The sequence below is a fragment of the Sapajus apella genome, unplaced genomic scaffold (genome assembly GCF_009761245.1).
Source record: "Sapajus apella isolate SASKATOON/1434 unplaced genomic scaffold, GSC_monkey_1.0 scaffold13, whole genome shotgun sequence".
NCBI classification, from domain to species: Eukaryota; Metazoa; Chordata; class Mammalia; order Primates; family Cebidae; genus Sapajus; species Sapajus apella.
The window spans coordinates 16,967,414-16,993,232 of NW_022436953.1; the positions used below are offsets into that span (position 1 = coordinate 16,967,414).

General features: G+C 40.9%; 1 protein-coding gene across 9 annotated transcripts in view; it reads right to left on the reverse strand.

Annotated features, from left to right (window-relative positions):
* Positions 1 to 15,167, reverse strand: part of NRAP (nebulin related anchoring protein) — a 75,591-nt gene extending 60,424 nt beyond the window's left edge. For 5 of the 9 annotated variants that reach the window (XM_032281666.1, XM_032281667.1, XM_032281671.1 and 2 more), the window contains exons 1-9: positions 14,854 to 15,107; positions 14,397 to 14,491; positions 13,745 to 13,832; positions 8,610 to 8,714; positions 4,837 to 4,941; positions 3,745 to 3,849; positions 2,917 to 3,030; positions 1,537 to 1,644; positions 1,136 to 1,240 (exon numbers count right to left, since the gene is read on the reverse strand). In XM_032281666.1, the coding sequence (XP_032137557.1) occupies positions 1,136 to 1,240; positions 1,537 to 1,644; positions 2,917 to 3,030; positions 3,745 to 3,849; positions 4,837 to 4,941; positions 8,610 to 8,714; positions 13,745 to 13,832; positions 14,397 to 14,491; positions 14,854 to 14,925 (897 nt within the window). In that variant the 5' untranslated portion in view covers positions 14,926 to 15,107. Of the gene's footprint in view, positions 1 to 1,135; positions 1,241 to 1,536; positions 1,645 to 2,916; positions 3,031 to 3,744; positions 3,850 to 4,836; positions 4,942 to 8,609; positions 8,715 to 13,744; positions 13,833 to 14,396; positions 14,492 to 14,853 lie in introns of all 9 variants that reach the window. The other 4 variants (XM_032281672.1, XM_032281669.1, XM_032281670.1 and 1 more) reach the window with 3 other exon arrangements.
* Between the last annotated feature and the right edge of the window lie 10,652 nt (positions 15,168 to 25,819).

A 25,819-nucleotide genomic window follows, 5' to 3' on the forward strand; every position in this document is an offset into this window, starting at 1 on the left:
CATGTTTCTTATAAACACTGGTAGATAAGATTGGCCAAATGCAGGACAAAACATTTTTTGCCAAATACAGCAACTAAATATTTTTTAAAAGCTGATTTTTAAAAGTTGTCCTGAGCTTTATAAACAATATATTTGAAAAAGAAAACTTGTAAAAACATTTTTTTCCATTGGGTTTAAAGCACTAAAAGACCACTTAATTAACTTAGAGAATTTGATTAAATAGCCTTTTAAATTCAAAACCAAGCATTTTTGCTCAGGCAGACATTTTCAAAGGGGTCCCAACCTACCTTCACACACAACCTAAGACTCACATGAGCATATGCCTAGCTATAGCAATGTGTTTTTCCAAAGAAGAGAAACAAATTCATTGTGGTTTCCTAAATCATATATGTTGTAGAGGGGCTACTTACTGCCAAATAATTCAAACAACTGTCCAATTATGAAAAAAAAATCACTTAAACCCGTGGAATGTATTCTTCCAACACACACACTTGCTCTTCCAATGTTCTTTACTTGCAACTGTGAACAATAATGCTTCCTTTCTACCCTACAACAGCTGGCTAGTCCCAGAAAAGACAGAGGGATGTGCAAATAAAAATTAGCTTGTGATTGTCTTCTTAATCTTTTTTACTCCCTGTCAAGGTGTAGTTCATCTGAGAAGTGAAATTGGGAAAAATTTTGCATTCTCTGGCATACTGATTTATCTATCAACCTAGATAAAAAATTAACTTTCTAAGAAAATGAGCCCCACTACTCAGCGAAATGTTCAATATTTTTCAAGACGAATTTTGATCTCTATGTTGCTTATGATAGAGACCAGCTAAACTTAGCCACTCTTAGGGCTATTCATCAATGGGCAGTTGAGAATGCTTTCTTCCTGGCCAAGCCACCATATTGGTATAAGCCATTTATTTATTTAAAAAAGAAAGTGCCTCAATCTGTTTTCCTAAGTGAGTCAAGTTGAACCCTGTACAATTGTTTGTCCAATACTTTCTAGCTTGGAAAATCTACCTTTCAGAAATAAGGCAAAGATAAACCACAGCCCCATCCCTGATTAAGTGGTCACAGCTGTGTCACAGCCTAGAAGGGGCCAAACATGGAAAAGAGCAGGTCAGGAGGTCATTTTATCACATACCTGGCCATATTGGTCTACACATTCCTTTGCCAAGGTGCCCTCAGCTCCAGGGGCTGAACCAGCCATTCCCCTTATTTCTTTTTGATATTGTTGATGGTACCTCACCTGTTTGAAGGCAAAGAACAAACTCAGTGAATTTTGCCTCCCATGCACAGGAGCCAAAAGAGTAAAAATGAATGTCTCCATGAAATGTTCCTTTTCTGCTTGGATCTAGGGAATAGGTATGTCTCAGACATAAAAGTGCCAGGCCATTGTCATGGTGAAATTGACTGAAAACTATGAAGGAAAATTACTCCCTGGCTTCAGGGTAAATGCAACAGTCCACAGGAAGTTAGACTCCCCATGCCCAGGTTCACATTCCTCTTTCTCCCTAACATGACCACATTGTCAGGGACACTTACATCACTTGCCAACTCATTGGCTCTTTTGGCTATTTGATAGGCTTGTGTGATCATCGCAGGGAAACTGCCTTTCCCTCTTTGTTGTTCATAGTCCTCTGTGTATCTCACCTGAAATGAAAAAAAAATGTGAATCACATGCCCCAATCCCACTATTTATCAGATGATCTTAGTGAAATGCCCTGCTAAGGGTTCCATGACATCTTGCCCATCTCCTGCCATAGCTCATATGGCAGATAATTGGCTTACAGTTTGATAGGCCATATGCATCTTATTCACCTTCTTATTCCCAATACCCAACACACCTGGCACATGAAGACACCCAGTGGAATTCAACACATGCTTGCTAAGCACCTGATGTGGGCCAGACCCTGGTCCTGGGCAGAGGAATAAGTCTTTAGCTCTCAAGGAAGTGTCAGCCACGTTTGGGAGACACAAGAGTCTTCATAATCCCAGATTGAGGTTAAGGTAAGAGGAAACCAAGTATTAAGCAGAAGATGGATTTGTGTTTAAATGTCCCATTCAGAACAACACTAAGTACTTGATCTTATTATGCTATGGAACATTTGGGCTATTAAAGGCAAGTGGCAAAATTTGTTCAGAAATTATGTTCTCTAATTTGTAGTGGCAAGAGATTTCTTTCAGAATGCTCAGGTACATCCAACTTGGTACTAATCCAATCTAAAGTTTTCTCTTTAAAGAAGAGTTTTTGCAAGGTCTCTGCTGGCTAACTTATCAAACCCAACCATCCTTGACCTTTGGAAGTTCTTCTTGGTACCCATGCAGGACTGGAATGTCTCCTACATTCTCCCTCCCTCCACCTCCAGGAAAGGAAAGAATGAGGGATCTTAAATGCAAACCACCATATCTTGGCCTCCCTCATTTCTATCTCTCTCTCTTTTCTTTTTTATTTTTTAAAATTTTAATTTAATTTAATTATAAGTTCCAGGATACATGTGCAGGATGTGCAGGTTGGTTACATAGGTAAACGTGTGTCATGGCTGCTTGCTGTACCTAGCAGCCCATCACCTAGGTATTAAGCCCCGCATGCATTAGCTATTTATCCTGATGCTCTATCTCTCCCCAGCCCCCCATTACAGGTCCCAGTGTGTGTTGTTCCCCTCCCTGTGTCTACGTGTTCTCATTGTTCAGTTCCCATTTATAAGTCAGAACATGGGGTGTTTGGTTTTCTGTTCCTGTGCTAGTCTGCTGAGGATAATGGCCCCCAGCTCCATCCATGTCCCTGCAAAGGACATGATCTTGTTCCTTTTTATCATTCTATTATAAAGATACATGCATGTGTATGTTCATTGCAGCACTATTCACAATAGCAAAGATGAGGAATCAACCCAAGTGCCCATGAGTGATGATCTGGCCTCCCACCTTGCTTACATCACTTTGAAGCTGTCCCCCAGCCTTGCTCCGCAGTAGCTCAGGAGTATCTGCCACTGTGGAGAACCTGGAGATGCGTTCATCGTGCCCTCTCTTATACTCCACCTAATGAGAAGACAGTAGAGTCAAGGGCACACCCACCTCACAGCCTCTGTGGTGACCTCTCCCTGTGGCTCTCCTAAAGCTGCACCATCAGGCTACACTCAGCGCAAACCTGTGCCAAGTCCTCTGTGGCTTTTTTCATGGGCCTCTCCTCAAAAAGCGTCTATGCCAATGTGCTAAGGTGGGGAGTGTGCCAAGGGACTGCCACACTCCAACAAGTATTAACTTGTTTCATCTCCGTAACCATCACATTTGGCAGGACTAATGTTTTCCTCACTTTACAAATGGGAAGCCAAGGAAGAGGAATTGAGTAATTTGGCCATGGTCACACAGAACTCAGGGATAGAGTCGAGATTCAAATTTCAGCATTCTGGCTCCAAAATCTGAGCTTTTAATGAATAAACTTTGCTATTCTTCTGGTGGACCTAATATCCAGTTAAAAATTAGTGTCTTCAGTGCTAAAGCAAACTCAAGCAATCATGTGGTCCAGACTTTGGGTGAGCCTCATGGTCTTCTCTGTATTTTATAGACATGGTCCAATCACAGCACAGAGAATACATGACAGGGAAAAGGTAAGAACACAGTTTTCTCTGTAATGTGACACTAACGGGACCCACTTCCCAAAGCACTCTCTTATTGTTTCTTCTCTAAATAACAGGAGTTCATTAATGACAAAAATTAGCATAATCGATGGTGAAAAAGCACCCAGACACTCACTTGGCTGGCCAGCTGGTTGGCTTTCTTGGCCCTTTGATAAGCAGGTGTGATCATGGCTGGAAAACTCCCCTTGCCCCTGGGTTGCTCATAGTCTTCTGTATATTCCTATAGGTCAGAACCAATGTCAGTGTGAGAACTGAGATGATATTGAATGACAACTAAGAAAACTGCAATAAAACCAATGAAACTGGATTCATAAAATGCTTGGAAAATATTTCAATCACCTGTAATACATTTTAAAATGGTTTATATTTGGCAATTTGAATAAAACCATCAGCACTGAAGAACTCATATTTCCCATGTCAGTGGGGCTCCTTTTCAATGTTTGTACCAAACTATGGGGAACCTGGCACAACTCAAGGTCTGTCCTTTGACTCTAAGGCTTATATAGTAACACAGCCATTAATACATGGGTGACTTTCCCATAACTCGTCCACTAGCAATAGTCCTACAGTATTGGCAGTAAAATGTCTCTTATTCTTTCCTTCTTTTTTAATATCTCTGATGATTAGTTTTCCTAATGAGACATATCACCTTAGCATTTGTGTTTCTAGTATTTTCTTTCTTTCCATTTTCTAAAGGAAAAGTCATGAGAACTAACAATGTTTTCCAAAGTAGATTCTTCAAAGGGTAAGTGTACCTAGAAGTAACCAGGAGGGACCTAGTTACCTAGAGCATAATCTGTGCAGATGGTTGAGGATTTCCACAGTCTGGGCTAAAACTGTCTTCCCTACATGAAAGACTGCTAGTGTCTCTTATGATTCTGGAGGTCAGTACTTTAAAATGGGCCATCAGGGATGGTTCCTTTTGGAGGTTCTAGGCAGAATCTGTTTCTCTGCCTCTTCCAGCTCCTAGAGGCCCCCACATTTCTAGTTCCTGCCCTACATGGCTTTGGCCTCTGCTTCTGTCACCATATCACCTTTCCTCTGACTCTGACCCTCCTGGTTCCAGGGATTAGGCCATAGGAATCTTTGAAGATGATAGCAAAGTAAAAGTAGTTTTACTATCACAATCGTAAAACTCAAGGAACATTCAAACTAATTGCTAAGTAATTTCTAAACCAATTCCTAAAGTAACTCCTGGGGTGCTTACCTCACCAAGAGACTTTCGAGCCTCAACCATTCTTACAATTTCAGGGTCCGGCAGAGCTCCTGGGCACCAAGCATTCCCTTCGCCATATCCAGTCCAGTAGGCTCTCTACAAAGGAAGCACAGGAAGGGATACAAACACATGCCCCAGACTCCCAGCAACACTTACATCCATTGTCAAAAGAAGATATTATCTAACACTATAAACTCCTATTGGTAAATCCTAGGTCTCAGCTAACTGAAATATTCATTTATTTCAGGCTAGAAAATGACCTAAGATTCTACATAATTAAACTTTCTGAGAGCCACTTATGTCGCAGGAAAACTTTGAATGTAACAACATTTTCTTGCACACCATTGCATCAGGATTGGGCAGGGAAGGGTGGAAGTCAATCTGGACAGGTCATCTGAGATTAATCAGCATTATTCAAACAAACGTCAAAAACCTACTACCTGTTATATAACTGACAATGGAAAGAAAATCAAAAAAGAAAAGAAAAAGGAAGGCAAAGTTTCTCTTTTAAGATATTCATGATCTACCACCTTGGGAGATAAAACTAGGATATGAAACAAATAGCAATTAGAAAACAGTTATGTGTTTAAGTGTATTGTCTGAGTGATAAGTGCAATGAGAATCTTTAAAAAGCAGTCCGTAAGAGATGGGTCCCATCTGGGGAAGGAAGATAAGAATTTGATCTGTATCTTGAGGACTGAGGTCAGTTAGCAGAGGCCAAGGGAGAAAGAATGGCATCCACTCTAGAAGGTCAGTTCCATGAATGCAGGGATTTTCATGTTTGGTTCATGAATGCATCTTAAAAGCCTGGAACAGGGCCGGGCGCGGTGGCTCACGCCTGTAATCCCAGCACTTTGGGAGGCCGAGGCGGGTGGAACACAAGGTCAAGAGATCGAAACCAACCTGGTCAACATGGTGAAACTCTGTCTCTACTAAGAATACAAAAAATTAGCTGGGCATGGTGGCGCATGCCTGTAATCCCAGCTACTCAGGAGGCTGAGGCAGAAGAATTGCCTGAACCCAGGAGGCAGAGGCTGTGGTGAGCCGAGATGGCACCATTGCACTCCAGCCTGGGTAACAAAAGTGAAACTCTGTCTAAAAAAAAAAAAAAAAAAGCCTGGAACAGTGCATAGTGAATCATAGACTCCATAATTATTGGTTGAATAAATTCCAGCAATGTGGGCTACCATGAACAAAAGCATGAAGTCAGTGATGGGCACAGTACTTAGGACCATGAGGAGCTGGCTTTGATTGGGCCCCAGGGAAAGAGATGGAGAGCCAGGTGGGCTGGAGGGAGGCAAGTTGGACAGGTTAGGTAGAGCCAGCCTTAGGAGATCTGGAAAGACAGATCATTCATATGTGAAATTACACTCAACCCGACTAGTAATCAGGAACATCTAAATTGAAATTACAAGATACGGATTGTCCAAACACTTATCTGACAATACCAAGTGCTGGTAAGAATATGGAGAAAGAGGCATTCTCACACACTGCTTTGGGAGTTTAGAATGCAATTTGAGCCTCCATTAAAATGTAAAATGCACATACCCTTTGACCTAGCAACTTTGTTATTATCTATTCTAGAAAAACAGTCACTTGTGTACAAAAGAGGTCTTGAACAAGGGCGTTCATTGCAACTTTGCAATTAGAAAAAAATTTTTTAAATAATTCTATCAATAGGATAGTATGGTATGATACATCCATACTATCCTATTGATTTTTTTTTTTTTTTTTTGAGACAGAGTCTTGCTCTGTCACCCAGGACGAGTGCGGTGGTGCAATCTCATCTTACTGCAACCTTTGCCTCCCGGGTTCAAGCAATTCTCCTGCCTCAGCCTCCCGAGTAGCTGGGATTACAGGCATGCACCACCATGCCTGGCTAATTTTTATATTTTTAATAGAGATAGAGTTTCACCATGTTGGCCAGGCTGGTCTCAAACTTCTGACCTCAGGTAATCCACCCACCTCAGCCTACCAAAGTGCTGGGATTACAGGCATGAGCCACGGTGCCCAGCCTTGTACATCCATTCTTAATGGTGCACCTGTGGTACACCCATTCACAATAGCTTAAAAGGATACTGATGTAGAAATATTTCCAAGATATTTGTTGAGTGAAAAATACACACTGCACAACAATGCATATTGTTTCATGAAAAAAGTATACATTTTAATAGAAATATACCGTAAACCAAAAATAAAATTCTAAGGCCCCTAACCATTTGAACAGATCCCTCTTCTCGACCAAGACATTCCAGGTTAACCTGCAAAACTGGTTCAGGCCATGATGGAAAGGGGGAAGTTGAACATGTCTCATTATACCCACCTCTCTTTTGGAATTCAGGAAAAGCCTACCAACGAGTATTAACACAAACACAGACTTTAAGTCTGATAAGAAGTATTTACAACCTATTTTCTCCGAAACCTGCTACCTAAAGGCTTCATCTGCATAATAAAACTTTGGTCTCCACAACCCCTCATTGTAACCCAGACGTTTCTTTCTATTTTTCAGATCTTTAGTTAATAACTTAACTCTTTCAACCAACTGCCAATCAGAAAACTAAATCTACCTATGACCTGAAATCTCCCACATCAAGTTGTCCTGCCTTTCCAGATGGAACCAATGTACACCTCACATGTATTGATTTATATCTCATGTCTCCCTAAAATGTATAAAAGCAAGCTGTACTCAGACCACCTCTAGCACAGGTTGTTAGGACCTCCTGAGGCTGTGTCACGGGCGTGCCTTAACATTGGCAAAACAAAATTTCTAAATTGATTGAGACCTGTCTCAGATATTTTTGGGTTCATATACCATATATATATAAATCATTGTCAGTAAAAATAATGCTGGCTGATATATATGGTGACTACCACTGTTATAAGATCTTTTGATCATCACAATATCATTATGTTAGGAAGTGTTTGAAATTCACCTTACAGATGAGAAAGGTGAAGTAAAAAATTGTTAACTCATTCGAGATCCTTCAATAAGTGGTAGTAAGCATGTCCAAATGTAAATTCTAGAAAGTTTGATATAGGTAGATTTGTTCGCAAATCAATGGAGAAAAGTTTGGAAGGATGCCATCCACAAGATTCATGAGAGCAGGTACTGCTACAGAGAAAACTGGAATTGGAGGTGGTGGATAAAGGTTTGTCTTTGTTCTGTTTTTTTTTTTTTTTTTTTTTTTTTTTTTGCAATAAGAAAAACACAAATTCTTATGTGCGTATTATGTGTGTAAATAAAATAAATGGCTAAGGAATTCTGAAATGATGAGTCTGTCAACAGAGAGGGGAGATGGGAAGAGTAAGTCAGGGACACTGGGAAACTGAGAACCTCCTGACCAATGTGAGCACAACAGGCTGGAAAGGGGCCAGCCCAGAGGAGGGAAAGCAGCCACCTTGAGAAGGAAGCCTTGTAAAGGTCCAGACAGGACATGATGTGGATCAGAACTGGGAGAATGGAGAGGAAGGGCTGGAGCTGAGTGAAGTGTCAGAGAAGGAAAGGGTAGCGTTGGTTTCAAACCCAGGTGATAGAAATACAGTGGCTGGAGGCAGGAAGACAATGAACCTGGACTGGGCAGATAGAATTCAGGTGATGTTAGGACATGCTGATCGAGGTCTTCCATAGACAGCTGGAATTACAAACTGGATGAAAGGAAACCTACTTGATTTTCTCTAGAAGTAATAATAATAATAAAACATTCCATTGACAAAGTAGTCATTCTTCTTTCTTTTTCCAAACCCACTTATCACTTTCCTCTCACCTCATTCACCAGTGGCTGCCTGTTAGGTGCACCTTCCTTATCCTTGGATTTCACGTCCCAATGAAAAACTGATTTAAACTGTTCACCATCTTCTTGGTCATGGATCTGCATGAAGAAGATGTTGTCAGTACTGTTTCCATCAGAAAAGAGAGAAAAAAAAAGACAACTCCTAGCTAAAATTGGGGGATTTTGCTAAGTCTCAACTGCAAAGCATCTTCACAGTGCTACAATGCACAGTGTGCTGTCAGTCTCCCTATGGTTTCATCTGCACCACCGGCCAGGTGGCACATATAGAGCACCTGCTGTGTGCAATGCTCTTCGAAGCAGTGCAATTAGAGTGACTGAGATAAAGTCTTTATAAACCCACCACACAATACAAATTAGAGTCACCTCAGAAAAGATTGGGCATTAGAGTAATGGTTCTTAATTTTAGTCTGTGTAACCATCACCCAGGGAGCTTGTTAAAATGCTGGCTCCCCAAGTTTATGGAGATATTCTTCCTATGCCTTATAATTTTACCATTAACATCCTGATTTATAATATACCTTGAGTTAATTTTTTATGTATAGATAAGGGTCAAGGTTCATTTTTTCTATTTAAATACCCAATCACTACAGTACTGTTTATTGAAAGATCATTCTTGCTATGTTGAATTGTAGTGATGCCTCTCTCATAATTCAAGCAACCATATACAAGCAGCTTTATTTCTGGGCCTTTAATTGGAGTCCACTGGTCTATTTCTCTCTTCTTATGCCAATCCTATGCTGAGTTAATTACTACTGCTTTTATATAGTAAGTATTGAAATCTGGCGAGTCCTTCAAGTTTGTTCTTCAAAATTTCTTGGCTATTTTAGAAGCTTTGTATTTTTATATCTGTTTCAGAATCAGTCTGTCCATTTCCACAAAAAGCACCAGGATTTTGAATGGGACTGCCTTGAATGTGCAGATTAATTGTGGGGGAAACTGACCTCTCAGCAACATCTTCGTAAACTCAAGATAGACAAAGATTTCTTAAATATAAAAAGGACTAACTATAGAAGAAAAAAAATCAGAAGGTCTTAGGTCCAAACTAAGATATCAAAATTTATGAGGTCAGAAGCTGGGCCCAGAAATCTGTAATTGTGACTGGGCACAGTACCTCATGCCTGTAATCCCAGCACTTTGAGAGGCCAAGGCAGGCAGATCGCTTGAGGCCAGGAGTTCAAGACCAGCCTGGCCAACACAGCAATACCTCGTCTCTACTAAAAATATAAAAAATTATCCTGGCATGGTGGTGCACTCCTGTAGTCCCAACTACTCAGGAGGCTGAGACAAAAGAATCTCTTGAACCAGAAAGACAGAGGTTGCAGTGAGCCAAAATTGCATCACTGCACTCCAGCCTGGGCAACAGAGTGAGACCGTGTCTCAAAAGACAAAAAAAAGAAATCTGCAATTTTTACAAGCTGAAGTTTAAATCTTTAATTTAAAACATAATGAGGAAACAAGATCAGAGAAAAGTTTAAACCCAAAGAATTCCTATCAAGGCCACATTCTGATATTGACTTTCCAGGGCTGCCACTGCTTCATACCACTTAATGTGAACATTTTAAAATACATAAATTGAGAGATCTTTACATGCTTTTTTCTTGTGTTTTTAAGAAACAATTAAATGAATGTTACATAAACTTAAAGTGATCTTTTTTTTTTTTTACCTACAAATAACACTATCAATATTTTAGGCCAGTTTTCTATTTGTTGTGGAGGACTGCCTTGAACATGGTAAGATATTTAACAGCATCCCTGGTCTCTAATACCCACCAACACCAGTTGTGACAATCAATATGTCCTCAGACATTAACAAACGTCCCCTGGGTAGGGGTTGTGGGGAATGCCCTCCTTGAGAACAATGTACTTTAACAATCAGAAACACATGAGAAAATAGATATTCTGTTCCACTTCTAGAAAGTGCTATTTGCTGTCCTTCTCTCCCAGTTCAAATCTACAACTGGGGAGGGTTTGCTTCCTCTAGGGACCTTTCGTGAGATTCATGATTACACCAAGGAAATAGAAAGAGGAATAAAAGCTATAAATCTTACCAGTGGGATAAGGAAGCACGAAGGGCTAAATTTCATTCTCTGAATAGGAAAAAAAAAAGCCTAGACATTTTATTTCTCTAAAAATTCCATTCACATCTACCAAACAAAAAACTCTGCCTTTGCAAATATTATTTTTCAAAGGGTGACATTTAGGCAATAAAAAAACTGCAAATCTGCTTTGAGTGCCAGCTTAAAATCTTTACCTTCCTCCTTCATCGCCATCACTGAAAAATCTCTGCCATTTTTTATTTTAGCACTTGCATAATGAATTTGATTTTTATTCAATTGTCAAAATCTCTCAGAGATCACAAGGAGGTGAATATACAATTCATAACACACCCTAGGGTGGTTGTAAGACCTGGGCCTTGTGAGGGACATGATTGTCCATTTTACTTTGTCCCTGGTGGGCAAGAAGGAGAAAGTGATCTCAGTAGACAACTGTTTGGTACACACACACACAAACACACACACACACACCATACACACATATATACATACATACACATGTACGTAGACTCCATATACATATATACACTCTCTATATATACATACACATATATATATACCACAAACACATATACATGTCCCACATGCATATATATACATATACATATGCATATATACATACACACCAAATACATGCACACAATACACATGAACATGTGCATACACATACAAAAGCACACCCAACACATACACACATATATATGCATGTGCACACACATTCACACCTACATACACACATATATACATACCCCAGATGCACGCATACATATATATACACATATATACATTGCCACATAGATACAAACAAATACACACACAGAGGCCTCCTCGGAAGCTCACGTCATTGTCTGTGGCTGGATATGGAACCAGCAACAATCCTAGCCTTGATCCAGGTTGGGCCTGTCATACACAGTTAAAATAAAGTGAGTCCACTCCCCCCTCAAAAAAAGAAAAATAGTGTGTGACCTGTTGCATGACTGTAAGGTGGAGACATGCCTGCTGTGGCTCAGTTAGAGAAGAAAAATATAGACATTATGGATCTTTTTGTAGACAGTGTAATAAATGCAAACAGCATTCTGGTGTAAAGTACATCTCCTCATGTTTTATCTGTCAAATCCTTGCTACACAACTGCAGAAACATCTGGATATTTGAAAACATAGACAAGTGCTTTTTGTCTTCTGGAGAGTTTGCCACCCTCTGGGTATATGTGAAAGTGAGCCACTAATATATATCCTAAAGTTAAACAGATCTGGATTTGTGCCCAATCAGCTGGGTGAAACTAGGCAAGTTATTTAACCTCTCTGAGCTTCCGTTTCCTCAACTATAATGTGATAACATTACAGAAGTTTCTTGTGAAGAACACATGAGATAATATAAAGAACTTAGACGAGTGTTTAGCACTCTGTTTAAGTAAAAGCTAGATTCAATATTTATTGTCATTTCATGTAGCTGCCCTCAGACACCAAGAGATGAAAACAAAGTCCTAAAAGAATTAGGCTTCTCAGTAATCTAGGATTGCTTGTGAATTCTTAAGGCTTGTGAATCCCTAGGAAGCAATGATGTCTGAGCAACAATTTGAGCCTAAGTTTCCTCACCGTAAAATGGAATAATAGTAGTATCAACTTCATTGGGTTGCAATGTATGTTAAATGAATTAAGTGCTTCTACAGTAAATGCTATATAAGCTTGTTAAATAAAAGAAATCTTAAACTCACAGTCAGTTCAAAGCACTTAGTGAAAATAAGGTATTTTAGCAGCATGTGTAGAAAGCCACACAGCAAGGCCACTACCTCTATCTCATACACAATTTCTTGGGGATGTGGACAGCTGGGCAGGAAGAGAGTCAGTATGAGGTGGAGCAACATTAGGAAGGGAATCTTGGGTAAAGAGGGATTACTAGAGAGCTTTCCACCTAATGGGTAATTTTCTAATTTTAGAAAGCCACTAAAACTCCATCCCACAGAGCAACTTCTTGCGGGCATGGGTTACAGAAGCTCAATGATTCATAATTTTAATAGGTGCAAGAGTTCCATCAATAGCTGTTTATTTGACCAAACCCTACTATTAGATTTGCAAGAGGTTGGATTTGTCAATGTGGCCTCCGTGTTTACCTCCCCATCTCAACCCCGCGCTTCCTAAACTAAACTTCCTTTCCAAAGCAAAACATCTTTGACCTATCCGTACCCCAACGGGAAAAGAGGCTATCAATAATCATAAGTACTTGCTGAATTGAGAGAGATTTAAAAGTGTGAAACTAAAGGTTTTAATTTTATGTACCAGACTATTACAAGGCAAAGTAAAGATCCTTGTAATATGTTCCAACTATGTAAGCATTGTTTTATGTATTAAGTACCTAGTGCATGCAAAGCCTACTCTATAAACTGCCATCATATTGTGAGACAGTCTTGAGCTGGTCAAGACACAAAGATTATACTGAAATCAAAGACCTAAATTATTCAACCTAGATTATTCTGTATATTGGCCCCTAATTTTGTGAGAGAACAGTCACATTTGTTACTTAAATGCACTTTACATGTGTATGTGGAAGAAATGGGCAGGTTCCCATGCAGACAGAGACATTTAAACACTTAACATGTGTCTAAGCATTTTTAATTGATAGATAATATTTGCACATATTTATGGAATACATGTAATATTTTGCTACATATTAGAATGTGAAATGATCAAGACAGGGTATTTAGGGTATTTATCACCTCGAGTATTTATCATTTCTATTCCAGTTATTTTGAAATATATGATACATTGTTGGTAATTTTGGTCACCCTGCTCTGCTACAGGACATTAGAACATAGTCCTTCTTTTATTTATTTATTTTTTTTAAGAAATAAAGACAGGGTCTTACTATGTTGCCCAGGCTGGTCTCTAACACCTAAGCTCAAACCAGCTGCCCACTTTGGCCTCCCCAAGTGTTGGGATTTTAGGTGTGAGCCACCGTGCCTGGCTAGAATATATTCTTTCTATTTAATTGTACATCTCTACCACTAACCAACCACTCTTCATACCCTCCCTCCCATTGAAAATTAAATAACTTACCCCACTGATGGCCTCTGGAGATGTTCTCACATCTAGATTTAACGGAGTGTGATAGACACTGGTGAAAGTGTTGTTCTTGGGATTATGGCTACAATAAATAGGTACAAATCAAAATTGGAAATGTACTTTATTCAAATGATTGAGGGACTATTCTTAAAATTATTTTTAAATAAGTTATTTTTTAAAAATCAATAAATAGAAAACTTAAAAATTAAGTTCACAATTTTCTAGGCAATGCATCTTACAGAAAAAAAAAGCAAATAAAATAAAATCAATATATATAACTGAAAGCCTAAATTTAACTGGAAATGATCACTTGAAAACTTTCTGAAGAAAGCAAAAAAGGATTCTGAAATTATTTAAAAGAAAATACTTCAAAGCTCTATATGCATATTCATGGCCATTACATTGTTCTGCACAATATTTAATAATTTGACATAAGGTTATAGTGGATATATTTGATCCTTTACTTGGAAGAAATTTGGAATTTTGTGTCCATTGCATGAAATCCCACCTTAGGTTTCTTCAATGACAGGATATAAGAGAAGACATTTCTTGGATTTAACCCTGAGGTATATGATTTGGACGTTTAGTTGGCTACTTGTTGAAAAACAAAACTCAAGAGGTAGTGGTGTGGGCATCAAATACTTACGCGTGACAGTATGGCTTTTTCTGGTGACTCACAAAGTTATTAACAGACAGCATCATCTTGCAAACTTCACAGTGAAAACAGGCTTTATGCCATATCTAGAAATTGTATAGAGAAGATTTAGCAGTTACCTGTTTTCCCCCAGACTCAAAATTCTTATGTATTTTAGGGTTAAAAAGAAATGAGCTTCAAGAATAAAATGGTGATTTTTAAAAAATTAAAAACCACACACACAGCTATAACAACACTCACAGTTAAATAAATGGATAGCTTCTTTTCAAGACAACATAGAAGAAATAGAAATGGGTAGTACAAATCAAAGGAGGGAAAATACAACTTTTTCTTGTGGTTTAAAAAAATTTAACTGAAAATTACATTCCCTATTACCTAAGTCCATATGTGAGAAGGTCAATTTCCCGTGTTTGTTATTATTCACAAAAGCCAAGAAATGTCTACTGACCTGATCTATACAGCTGATCTTCTCGGCAGGATAAACCCCATACCCACACCTAGAGCAAGCCTGCACGTTCATCTTGAAGCTTGCAGAGAGACGACAAAGATAGGCAACAGGCAAGGAATGCAAGGAGAACCCCCAGTCTAGTTCAAGTCTCCAAAATCCGACGACTATTAAATCCTGTGGGCACCTCAATCGTTCAGAATCTAACTTCCACTTTCCTTTGCTGACCTTCTAGTTTGAAGTCAGGAGTTGGATGGTTTTTAAAGCTGCCACTTACTCAAGGGGCTATTTTGGCCACTCACTCAGCACGCATGCGTCTGAGAAATAAGGTGGAAGTATTTCTAGCTGACACGCTTCTCTAAATAGAAAACTGAACTCACAACAGCATCATGTTTATGTGGATAACCAAATCCTAGTGTGTGATCAGGCAGCGTGGAGTGGTTTGGCTGTGATCATGACCCAAGAAAAGAACCTAATGGAAGATGCCACACTGTCATCCAACAATCAGATTAGAAAAGCTTGCTCTATGCGTCCTATGACTCAAGCAGAAAGGCAAGCTCCCAAAAATATAGGAAATAAATTAGGATTGATTCATTCTTTTAAATGGATAAATATCACCCTGGAATTTTCACTTTACCTGCCCAAAGTGTTTACAACAGTGAAACTAAAAACCTAATAAGGTGTTAGTTTGTGTTTAGCTTCTACCAGAATGCAAAACTAAAACCAAATGAGAACTCTTGGTGTTTTGGCCTCTATATTTTATTCCGGAATGTTCCAAGAAGGCCTTTGTGCTTATTCCCTTGCCTCACAGGCCTTAAAAAGGGTGGCATGAAGACAGAATCTCTCTTCCTGGCTTTGGGAAGACCCTCACTGACTTCATTCTCTGCTGCAATGTCACCTTATCACCTTATAGAAATACCTGATACAAAATGGCACCTCACCTGTCCCCACTCTATCTCATTACCTTCCATTACTCTTAGCCTGCTTGATGGTCTTTATAGCTGTAATCAGGACTGGATATATTAAATGTTGATGTTCCAATTTTTAAAAATCGTGTGTCTGCCATCAAAATATGAATTCTATCTAAACAGAATCTTTGGTCCTTTTTGCCACTTCTATATCTTCCATGACTAGTACAAGGTTTGGTAATAAAAGCTGCCCAATAAGGATTTATTGGATTAATAAAATAAATTTAATACTCACACCAAAATGCCTATCGAGGCCAGGCATGAAGTCATAGGTAATAGTAGGAACTTTTCCATACAGGTGAGCACTCATCCCAGCTGAAGCAGGCAACTGCTCCTTCATCCCAGCCAGCTGTCATCATGAAAGAATCAACATCCCACATTGCCAGATATTCGGATTTTTCCAGAATATTTTCCAAATATTCTGAGCACACCAGAAGTCTGCATTTACACATGAAGTTCCCCTTTTTGTATATAAAACAAGATAACAGAGTCGTGAGCAGTATTTGGACAGCAGGCAACCAATTTGTGACCTTGGCTCCAAATGCTCTGAGGTTAGGTTGGTGTCCCCAAGTAGAGTGGAGGGAGATCAGTAGTATTTTGGGGTTGTTTTGGGATAGCCAGGGGGTAGGAAGGAGCTCTAAAGCCAATGAAGAAGACTAAGCATTCAAGTCCACATGAGTCTCAGGGAAGGCGGAGTCTGAGGTTTTCCCATATGGGGCACAAGGCTGCTTTCTCAGCACAGGAAGGAGACTCAAAGCAGGAACTCCACGCTCAGCAAAGACTTCCACACTGAAATGCGATCAGGCAGGAGGGCTGCCACCAGCCTGAGCAAATGAGTACAGCAACAGGCACAGCACAAAGATTTGCATGGTTCCCTGGATGTTTTGCTCTGAACCAGACTTCTCAACCCTGGCCTAGGGGGTGGGTCAAACTCCAATAATCACTGAGAATAAACTGTACCCCAATCCAGAGGGCTGAGGAGTCAGAGGGGATTTTTTTTTAAAGAAGCAGCTTGCAACATTTCTTCTCTGCCTAAGCTTATGATTGCAATCTGTAGCTGTTACAATGGCTTGGTCACATTTATGAAAACCAGAATTACAAAATGAAAGATGCTAAACTGGACTTGTATCATCACTCCTGCTTTATTAGACATCAGAAATTGCCAGGAGAAACAACCCCGTAGAACCAGAAATGAGACAGTTTAAGGAACTAGAAGTCTTTCTGCGGCAAGACAAACAGTCCTCACTGCGGAATAGAACCTTGGTTGGTCCACACCACCCGTCTGTTACCTGTATCCCCTCCCGCTCCTTGGCCTAAGCCCTCCCACTTGGCACAGTGATTATAGCAGGCCATCCAAGCCTAAACCAGTGAACACACCAGGGTCCTTTGGCCTTAGGAGTTGCTTCAGACAACATCAGTCTTAGCCTGGGATCGCCAGAAAACAGAGCCTGTGTCAAAGGCTTATACGCAACGACTTTATTCAGAAGTATAATCCAAGGAGCAGGAGTTAGAAGGCAGGAAATGCAGGGCAGGGAACAGTCAGTACAAGTGTTGTTCTCAAGGGGACCACCACCTGGTATAAAGTGCGTGGAATGGCTTGATCGTCTTCCAAGAGGCCATATAAACAACCACTGCCCAGGAACATCTGCCAGAGGAAGGAAGGGCCCTGCCTCCCATTGGTGAAAGGTTTTGCCCCATTGGCTGTTAATTTCCATGCTGCGTGTGTACCCAGGGAGTCCTGTAGCATCTCACACCTCAATGTCAACAGGAAAACACCAAGGGCAGCAGAAGGCCAAAGACACTGTTGGTTGTGCCCACGTGAAGATGGCCGGAGCCCACACAGAGATAGTGACCACTACTGAGGTTGGGCTGGCACAAGTAGGCAAAGGCTCTACGGGAGGTGAGGCTGAGTGGATCTAAAGTAGCCCCAAGAGGTGCCTGATGCACTGTGCTCTCAGCAGAGTCCTGGACTGGGCATGGTGGTGGTGAGCTGGAACCAGATCTTGCAAAGCCTTGGGGAGCCTTGGTCTGGGAGCTTCTGCCTACATCCCCCTACACTGCTCTGGCTTTTTTAAAGTTTTGACTCATAGGGAGCTTTTTGTTTCATATTAATGACTTTTATGTCCAGCATGTGGGCAAGTGGTTTCCTTTTGAAAGTTAAATGTAGTCCTCCTTATTTATCTCTTTTCAATTTCATCCTGTCGACGGTGGCCATCGTGCTCTAGCCAGTCAAGATCTTTTTGGACCTGGATTGAGTCATCCAGGGTATGAGGTAATCCTTCCTAACTTTGTATCATTTTCAGAGCTCTCCAGGGCTGTGCATATGAACTGGTTTTAAAACTACAGAGAGATGATGAGAGATGTGAAATCATGGGACAGCTGCTGACCCTTCATTCTGTCACCATCACTCAGATTAGATGGAAGGTGCTCCTCCCATGCTAGGCGTTCATTTCTGTTTTAATTTAGGTTCCCCCTCAGCAAGGACTTGGGAGCAGCGAGGTTATTTGGGAGGTGATCCCGTGAGGCAGGAGTGAGGGTTTGAGGCAAATGAGCCAGGGAAAAGAGAACAGTCGATAAAGAGCATATTCTACACTAGATATTACACCATGGTGGGCAGCTGGAGCACAGTTTTTCTGGGGACAGTCTGAGGATTTGTGTAGAATGTGCCTCAGAACGGTCGCACTGAATGATGGTGGGCTGGGATACAGCCACTCAACTCTCGTACCCCATTGGTTGAGGGCTACTGTCAGGGTTATTAATTCCCCTATACCTTTAGGGGAGACCTCTCTGCACAAGCTGAATGGACTTAGGCAGCTTCGAGAAAGCCCAGAGGCAGGGAAGTGGAGCGGCACTGCTGTGAGGGTGTAAGGGGGCACTGATGACATTCATGGGGCTAACACTGGTAAGCGGAGTGGATGTGATAGCAGGTACCCCCACAGTGGGTCACTTAAGGAAGCTGGCAGTGGCAGATATGAGCTGCATCATGAACTCCCACTGTCCTGTTCCTCCAGGCTGATGGAGCCAACTCTGTTCCATCCATCCACTCCTCTGCACTGTACAATCCTGCATCAACACAGTTGGGGTGGAGAATTCAGGAAGCAGGGACTCATCTCAAGCTCTCATGCTTTCCCAGGTCACACCTACCCTTGCCCACCATTCTCACCCCCATCCCTGAGGGCTTCCAAGTGCCTTAAGAGAATCTATTGGGGGTATTCTTTTTTTTTTTCAGCAGCAACTTAGGATGTTTATTTATTTACCTTTTTTGTCAATTAGAATTATTTGGTTTTTACTCTTAAAAAAAAAAAAACACCTTTTCAAATCAAGTCAGAGGAGTAATATTAGGGGTATTCTTTTGGGACAAAGTTCCATGGGTCCTAGCTGATGGGGCTCAGCGGCTTCAGAGTGAAGTTCTCCTGTACAGTTATTAAGGCCTGAGCACTAGATGATGGTGACCTTCATCAGGCAAGGAGCTCTTATCAACTGAGGGAAACCTAAACATTGGTGAGTTTACCTAATGCCCAAGTTTCACTCTGAGAGGTCGAGCAAGTGATCTGTTGGTTTATAGAAACTGTACTGTGTCCAGGAAAATTAGAGAAAATCTACATCTCCTCAAACCTAAATCTGGCTTGAAGCCACTCTTTGGTTTAAAGTTATATATTAGTTAGTGTTCTTCAGAGGGATAGAACCAATAGGGGATATATACATATATGTGTATATTTATATATATAATAATCTCACATATATATGTGAGAGATATAGATATAATCATCTCATATATGTATAATATATATAATAATCTCATATATATAATATATATTGCATTATATAATATATAATATATTATATAATATATAATACAATGTAATATATAATAAATATAATATATAATATTATATATATATTATATTATCTATAATATATATTATATTATATATATTATATATAATATAATATATATAATATATAATAATCTCATATATATAATAATCTCACATATATATGTGAGATTATTAGGGAGAATTGGTTCACACAATTACGAGGCAAAGTCCCATGATAGGCTGCAAGTTGGGAAAAGGGAAAAGCCAGTAGTTTGGTTCACTCCAACTCTAAAAGCCCCCAAACCAGGGAAACCAACAGCACAGCTCTCATTCTGAGCCCCTGGGAGGTCACTGGTGCAAGTCCCAGAGTCCAAAGGCTGAGGAACCTGGAGTCTGATGTCCAAGGGCAGAAGAAGCCTAGTGTCCTGAAAAGCATGGGAAGAGAGAAAGACGGAGAAGACTCAGCAGACAAGCTTATCCCCTTTCTTCCACCTGCTTTGTTCTAGCCAAGCTGGCAGCCCAATGGATGGTGCCCATCCACATTAAGGGTGGGTCTTCCTCTCCCAGACCATCAACTCAAATGTCAGTCTCCTCTGGCAACACCCTCACAGACACATCCAAGAACAATGCTTTATCAGCCATCTAGGCATCTATCAGTTCAATCAAATTGACACCTAATATTAACCGTCATAGTGATTATTTGCTTTGAAGATGGGATTGTGTCATTTGGTGTGAGATAGAGGTCCACAAATTTTTCTGTAAAATGTCAGACTTTAAATATTTTAGGCTTTGCATGCCACATACAGTCAATCTCTGTTGCACTTTTTCTTATTCTTTTCGTTTTTATGACCCTTAAAAAGGTAAGAACCATTCTTAGCTTGTGTGCTGTACAAACACAGACCATAAGTGGCCTGCAGGTGGTAGTTTGCAACTCCTGGCCCGAGGGACTGCTCCCACGACATCAGGAGTAATCATGTCTGACGTTCTCTTGGGGAGAGGGAGTGGAGAGGAATGTAGAGGAAAGGATTACGAATCAGTTCAGCCCTATATGGCCTGGGCTTTGATTGCAGTAGAATCTTATTCAAGTGTGAATAATAATATCCAACTGCTGGGATTACCTTTTCCTTGGCCAGGAGACAATAACACACCCTGTGGGTGGGGTGGAAGTTTCTCTCTGCATCAGAAAATGGATAGTTATGATAGTCATAACGCTGAAGATCACAGAATCAGAAACGAGGCAGTGTGTGGGGGGAAATCCTGCAAGAGCTGAGGCAGGAGTCTGAAGACTCAGTGTGTTCTCATATAAACATAGAATTAGAAAAGAATTAGAGATGTAGTCACACATAGTTATTCCTATATATAATAATAAATAATCACATAGCTATTCATACATAATCATAAATATATAACACATATAATTATATAATCTTTAATCTTACTAATAAGTCTCAGGTCAAGAGGTATGGGACTTAAGTGGCATGGAAAACAGGTGACCCCAAGGCAAGATGCTCTAAGTCCTCTGTCATGCCGGCATAAGGGCTGCTGGAGGACACCTTGGCTGTGCGGCAGCGTCAGCGCTGTGAAAGCACCTGCTGTTTAGCCAGCTAGGGAAAGAGACGTCCAAGATGATGGAGACGTCTCCTTCCTCGGGGGAGTGAGGAGAAAACTCTGCTCTCCCAAGCTCTTGTGGTAGGCCTGACAGCTGTCAGGGCGGCCCACAGACATCCGGGGACTTAACTGTCTCTATGTGGTGCTGTGCTTCAGCAGTCACCTTCCATGTCTACTTTCAAGTTCTGCTTCTGCACCTGGTTCCTCTTTTTCCTAGAAGATAAGAATTAGTGATCGTAACATAAATCTTAGTGACCTTATTATTTCTTGACAAATATGAAAAAAGTGCTGACACCTTAGGTTTTCTCCAGACCTCGGCTTCTTCAAAGTCTTGGGCCCCCATCTCCAAGACACGTGATTTACCTGACCCTATCACTGACCACCATTACCTCAACCTACCTGCCCTTCCCCCGGTTTGTACTCAATAAAAGTCAGAGTCTCCAGGCTCTCGGGGCCACTGCCGGTCTCCACGCTTTGGATAGCAGTGGACCCCTGGCCCCAAACTTTCTTTTCTTTATCTCTGTGTCTTTTGTCTTTTATTTCTATAATTTCTCATCTCCACACCTGCAGAGAGGGACTCAAGGGACCCTATAGGGCTGGACCCCACAGCAGTGCTTGGACTGGGGATACACAGGTGTATCCATCTGGGCCCACTCAGGAGAGAGAAACCACACAGTAAGCTGAATTAACACAGTCATCCCTCAGTATCCATGGGGGGTTGGCCCCTGAGGATACCAAAATCCATGCATGCTTGAGTTCCTTATATAAAATGGCATAGTATTTGTATATAATCTATATATAATCTCCCATATGCATTAAATCATCTCTACTTAAAGTACCTAATGCAATATAAATGCTATGTAAGTAGCTATTGCACTGTTTTTAAATTTATATCATGTGTATTATTATAATGTTATTTTTGCTTCTTTTTTTAAGTATATTTGATCTGCAGTTGATTAAATCCTCAGATGCAGAAACTGGGGATATGGAGGATCAACTGTATAACAAATTATAAACTGTAACAGTGAGTTGGAATATCAAGAGGTTGGCTAGTAAGAAGTAAAGAGAACTCTGAAAACTATAGCAGTAGCAGATATCCTTGCAAATGACATATGTGTTACTTTGCTAGGGCTGCCATAACCAAGTGCCACAGGCTTGGTGGCTTAAACAACAATGTATTTTCTCACAGTTCCAGGGGCTAGAAATCCAAAAAACACGGTATCAGCAGGGCTGTTGTCTTCAGAAGCCTCTCTCTGCTTGTAGATGGCCACCTTCTCCCTATGTCCTCACACGGTCTTCCCTCTATATCTGTGACCTGACCTCTTCTTCTAAGAACACCAGTCACTCAGATTAGGGCCCATCCTAATTACCAGATACAGTCATATTCTAAGGTACTGGGGATTATGACTTCAACATATGCATTTAGGGAGACACAATTCAGCCCTAAGAACATTAACACAACTAGCCAATACCCCTAGAGCTGAGATAGAGACCCACAGAGTATGCCCTCATCTCCCCCTCACCCCCAAGGGTCAGAGCCAAACCCTGTTGAAGACAGCATGGCTCAGGCTCTCCCTAGATGGCAGAGAAGTCATCAAGGTGCCATGCCCATGAAACTTGCTAGAAATTTGTCCTTTAGAACTTTATGGAAATCCACCCTCTAGGTGCCAGAGAGAGAGCAGTTCATGAGGCATCTCAATGAAGGTGAGGCAGAATAGGTTCTGGAGGCCGGAAGCCTTCACTTCAACCAATCAAACTGGTCACCAGCCAGGTCTTCATTTGCATAGGGTGTAACTTTGTAACTTCATTTCAGCCTCTGATTGGTCACCTCCTGCAACCAATCAGACTGGTCTCTGGCTAAGTCTTCAAGTGCATAGGGTGTAACCAAGTAACCAATGGGTTACTTGGTTTAAGTACTCTAGAGAGTACTTAAAACCCAGAAGATTTTGCAACCAGTGCTCTTGAGCCACTGGTTCCAGCTGGTTCCCAATCTCTGGAGTATACTTTGATTTTAATAAATCTGTGCTTTTGTTGCTTCATTCTTTCATTCCTTTATGCATTTTGTCCAATTCTTTGTTCAAAACACCAAGAACCCGGACAACTCTTAGTCAAGACCCTCCACTGGTAACAGAGGCCCTCTCTACAAAACCACCTGAAGCAGGTGCCAGGGGAAGCTGGCAGCTGCTGGGTGGTCTGGCCACCAGCTACACTCCAAGAACCTGGTGCTGAGAAGCCATGCCCTCTGCAGGAGCACACCAGACACACCAGAACCAGGAAGCAAAACTCTTTCCATCCTATGATGAATCTCCAGTGCCCCTTACCCACACACACACACACACAAAACATCAGGTCACTGGCAAGGGAAAACTACTTAAAGGGCCTAGTTCAATTTTCACAGAGCAGACAAAAAGGATAAATTTGAAGTTGTGAGGCAATCAATCAATAGCAGGTACAATGTGAATTCCTTCTTCCAGGGAAGAAAGAAATTCCTTTTGGACCCTGAGATTCCTACTCTCTCCACCTGGCAGAAACCTGCTGAGGCCTCACCAAGGGCCAGGGTTTGGGTTTGGCCTGTGGGTGTTGAGAATGGCATTTCTGTTAATCTTGCAATGTCCTTCATGGAGTCCTGTATAAAGTCATAGCCTGGCCTGAGCTGTCCTGTGAAGAATTGGAAAAGCAATCACTGGTGGCACCCCTCAGGGGTGCTATGCCCAGGAGGGTGCAAATGGGGAATTCACCAGCAAACAGAGGGGAGGACCAGAGGGAAGATTCAGAGGGACTGGCCCAAGAGCACCTATGAGCCCCTTTGGAAACCATCCCAATAGGGGAGGCTGGAGGACTTTTCTGGAATGAGGGGAAGGCTCATGCTATAATCATGTGACTATAGAAAGGAAACATAAAACAATTACATGGCCCAAGGCTGGAGAGACAGAGGGTGTACATTTAAAAGAAAACATCATTTGAATACGAAGTGTTAGTAGAATTATTACAGAGGGAAAAGTTCACAATGATTTCTTCCCTTTCATATTTCCTTGTTGATACTGTGATAATTCAGCCTTAGAGCAATAACTTTGGAGTTTCTCACAAGAGGTCACGATAAGGAACTAAAAAAGTTTCCTTTCCAGGGACATGCATGAAGCTGGAAACCATCATACTCAGTAAACTAACACAGGAAGAGAAAACATAGCACTGCATGTTCTCACTCATAAGTGCTAACTGAACAATGAGAACACATGGACACAGGGAGGGGAACATCACACACCAGGGCCTGTCGGGGGGGTTGGGAGGTTAGGGGAGGGATAGATTAGGAGAAATACCTAATGTAAATGATAGGTTGATTGGTGCAGCGAAACCACCATGGCATGTGTATACCTATGTAACAAACCTGCACTTTCCGCACATGTATCTCAGAACTTAAAATATAATAATAATATAAATAGAAAAAAAAGTTTCCTTCCAAACCATCTCTTCATTTGAGCCAGATGTGAATTCCTGCATGCCAACACATTGTGACATTTGCATGATATAATTTATGATAGAGCGTTCTTGTGAATGAAAAATTTTTTTTTTTAAGGTAACTTGATTCCACTTCTGCCATTACCAAGTCTGTGATGTGGCAACTTCGCTGAGCCTCAGATTCTTTATCTAGAAAATGAACAGAGATTCGTTGTAAACGCCTCTTTTAGCTGTAACACTGATTCACTACATTCCAGGAATAACCTGCAAGATCCTAGATTTACAAACTAAATAAATCAGAGAGTAACTTATTTGCTTTACTAATAGTATTATTTCCCAGCTGACTCACAATCGAATTTCTTTACAAAGCAAATTATCTTAGTGTCTAAATGGTTTAGTTTACTTCCAACATTTCAGGAACGTGGGTATTAAAAAAGACTAGGGCAGCCACATTAGAAATTGTGTCACTGCCAGTTAAAATATTCATGAATTCAGGATTTTCCCATAAGTTAATCAATTATGATTATTCCTTTACACTTGCCAGGGGCCAGTCTTTTTTTCAAATCAAGAAAGCGTCCTCACCTGGACAGATTTGAGAGACAAATGCTGAAGTTTCAGGCCCACAGGAAAGCAAGAAAACAAAAAGAGAAGACTGGGTTCTTGCCTGGTGTTGACCACTAAGCTTGTACTCCATTCACTGAAGGATTTGATGGTTCCTAAAAGTAAATACTGTGTGTCTGATATGACTAAAACTAGTTTCTTCTCAGGTATTTTACACCTCAGTGTGAGTTAATTAGCTGCTTCCTTGAGCCAGGATGAAAAGTCGTGTGTGTGTGTGTGTGTGTGTGTGTGTGTGTTTTGTGGGGTCAGAGTGAACTGGAATCTGTGTGTATTTGTGTATGTATGTGTTTTGTGGGGTCAGGGTGAACTGGAATCTGTGTGTGTGTATGTATGTGTTTTGTGGGGTCACGGTGTACTGGAATCCGTGTGTTTGTTTGTGTATGTGTTTTGTGGGGTCAGGGTGAACTGGCATCCGTGCGTGTGTGTGTGTGTGTGTGTGTGTGTTTTGTGGGGTTAGGGGGAACTGAAATCCGAGGACGTGCTCTCCCATATTTGACT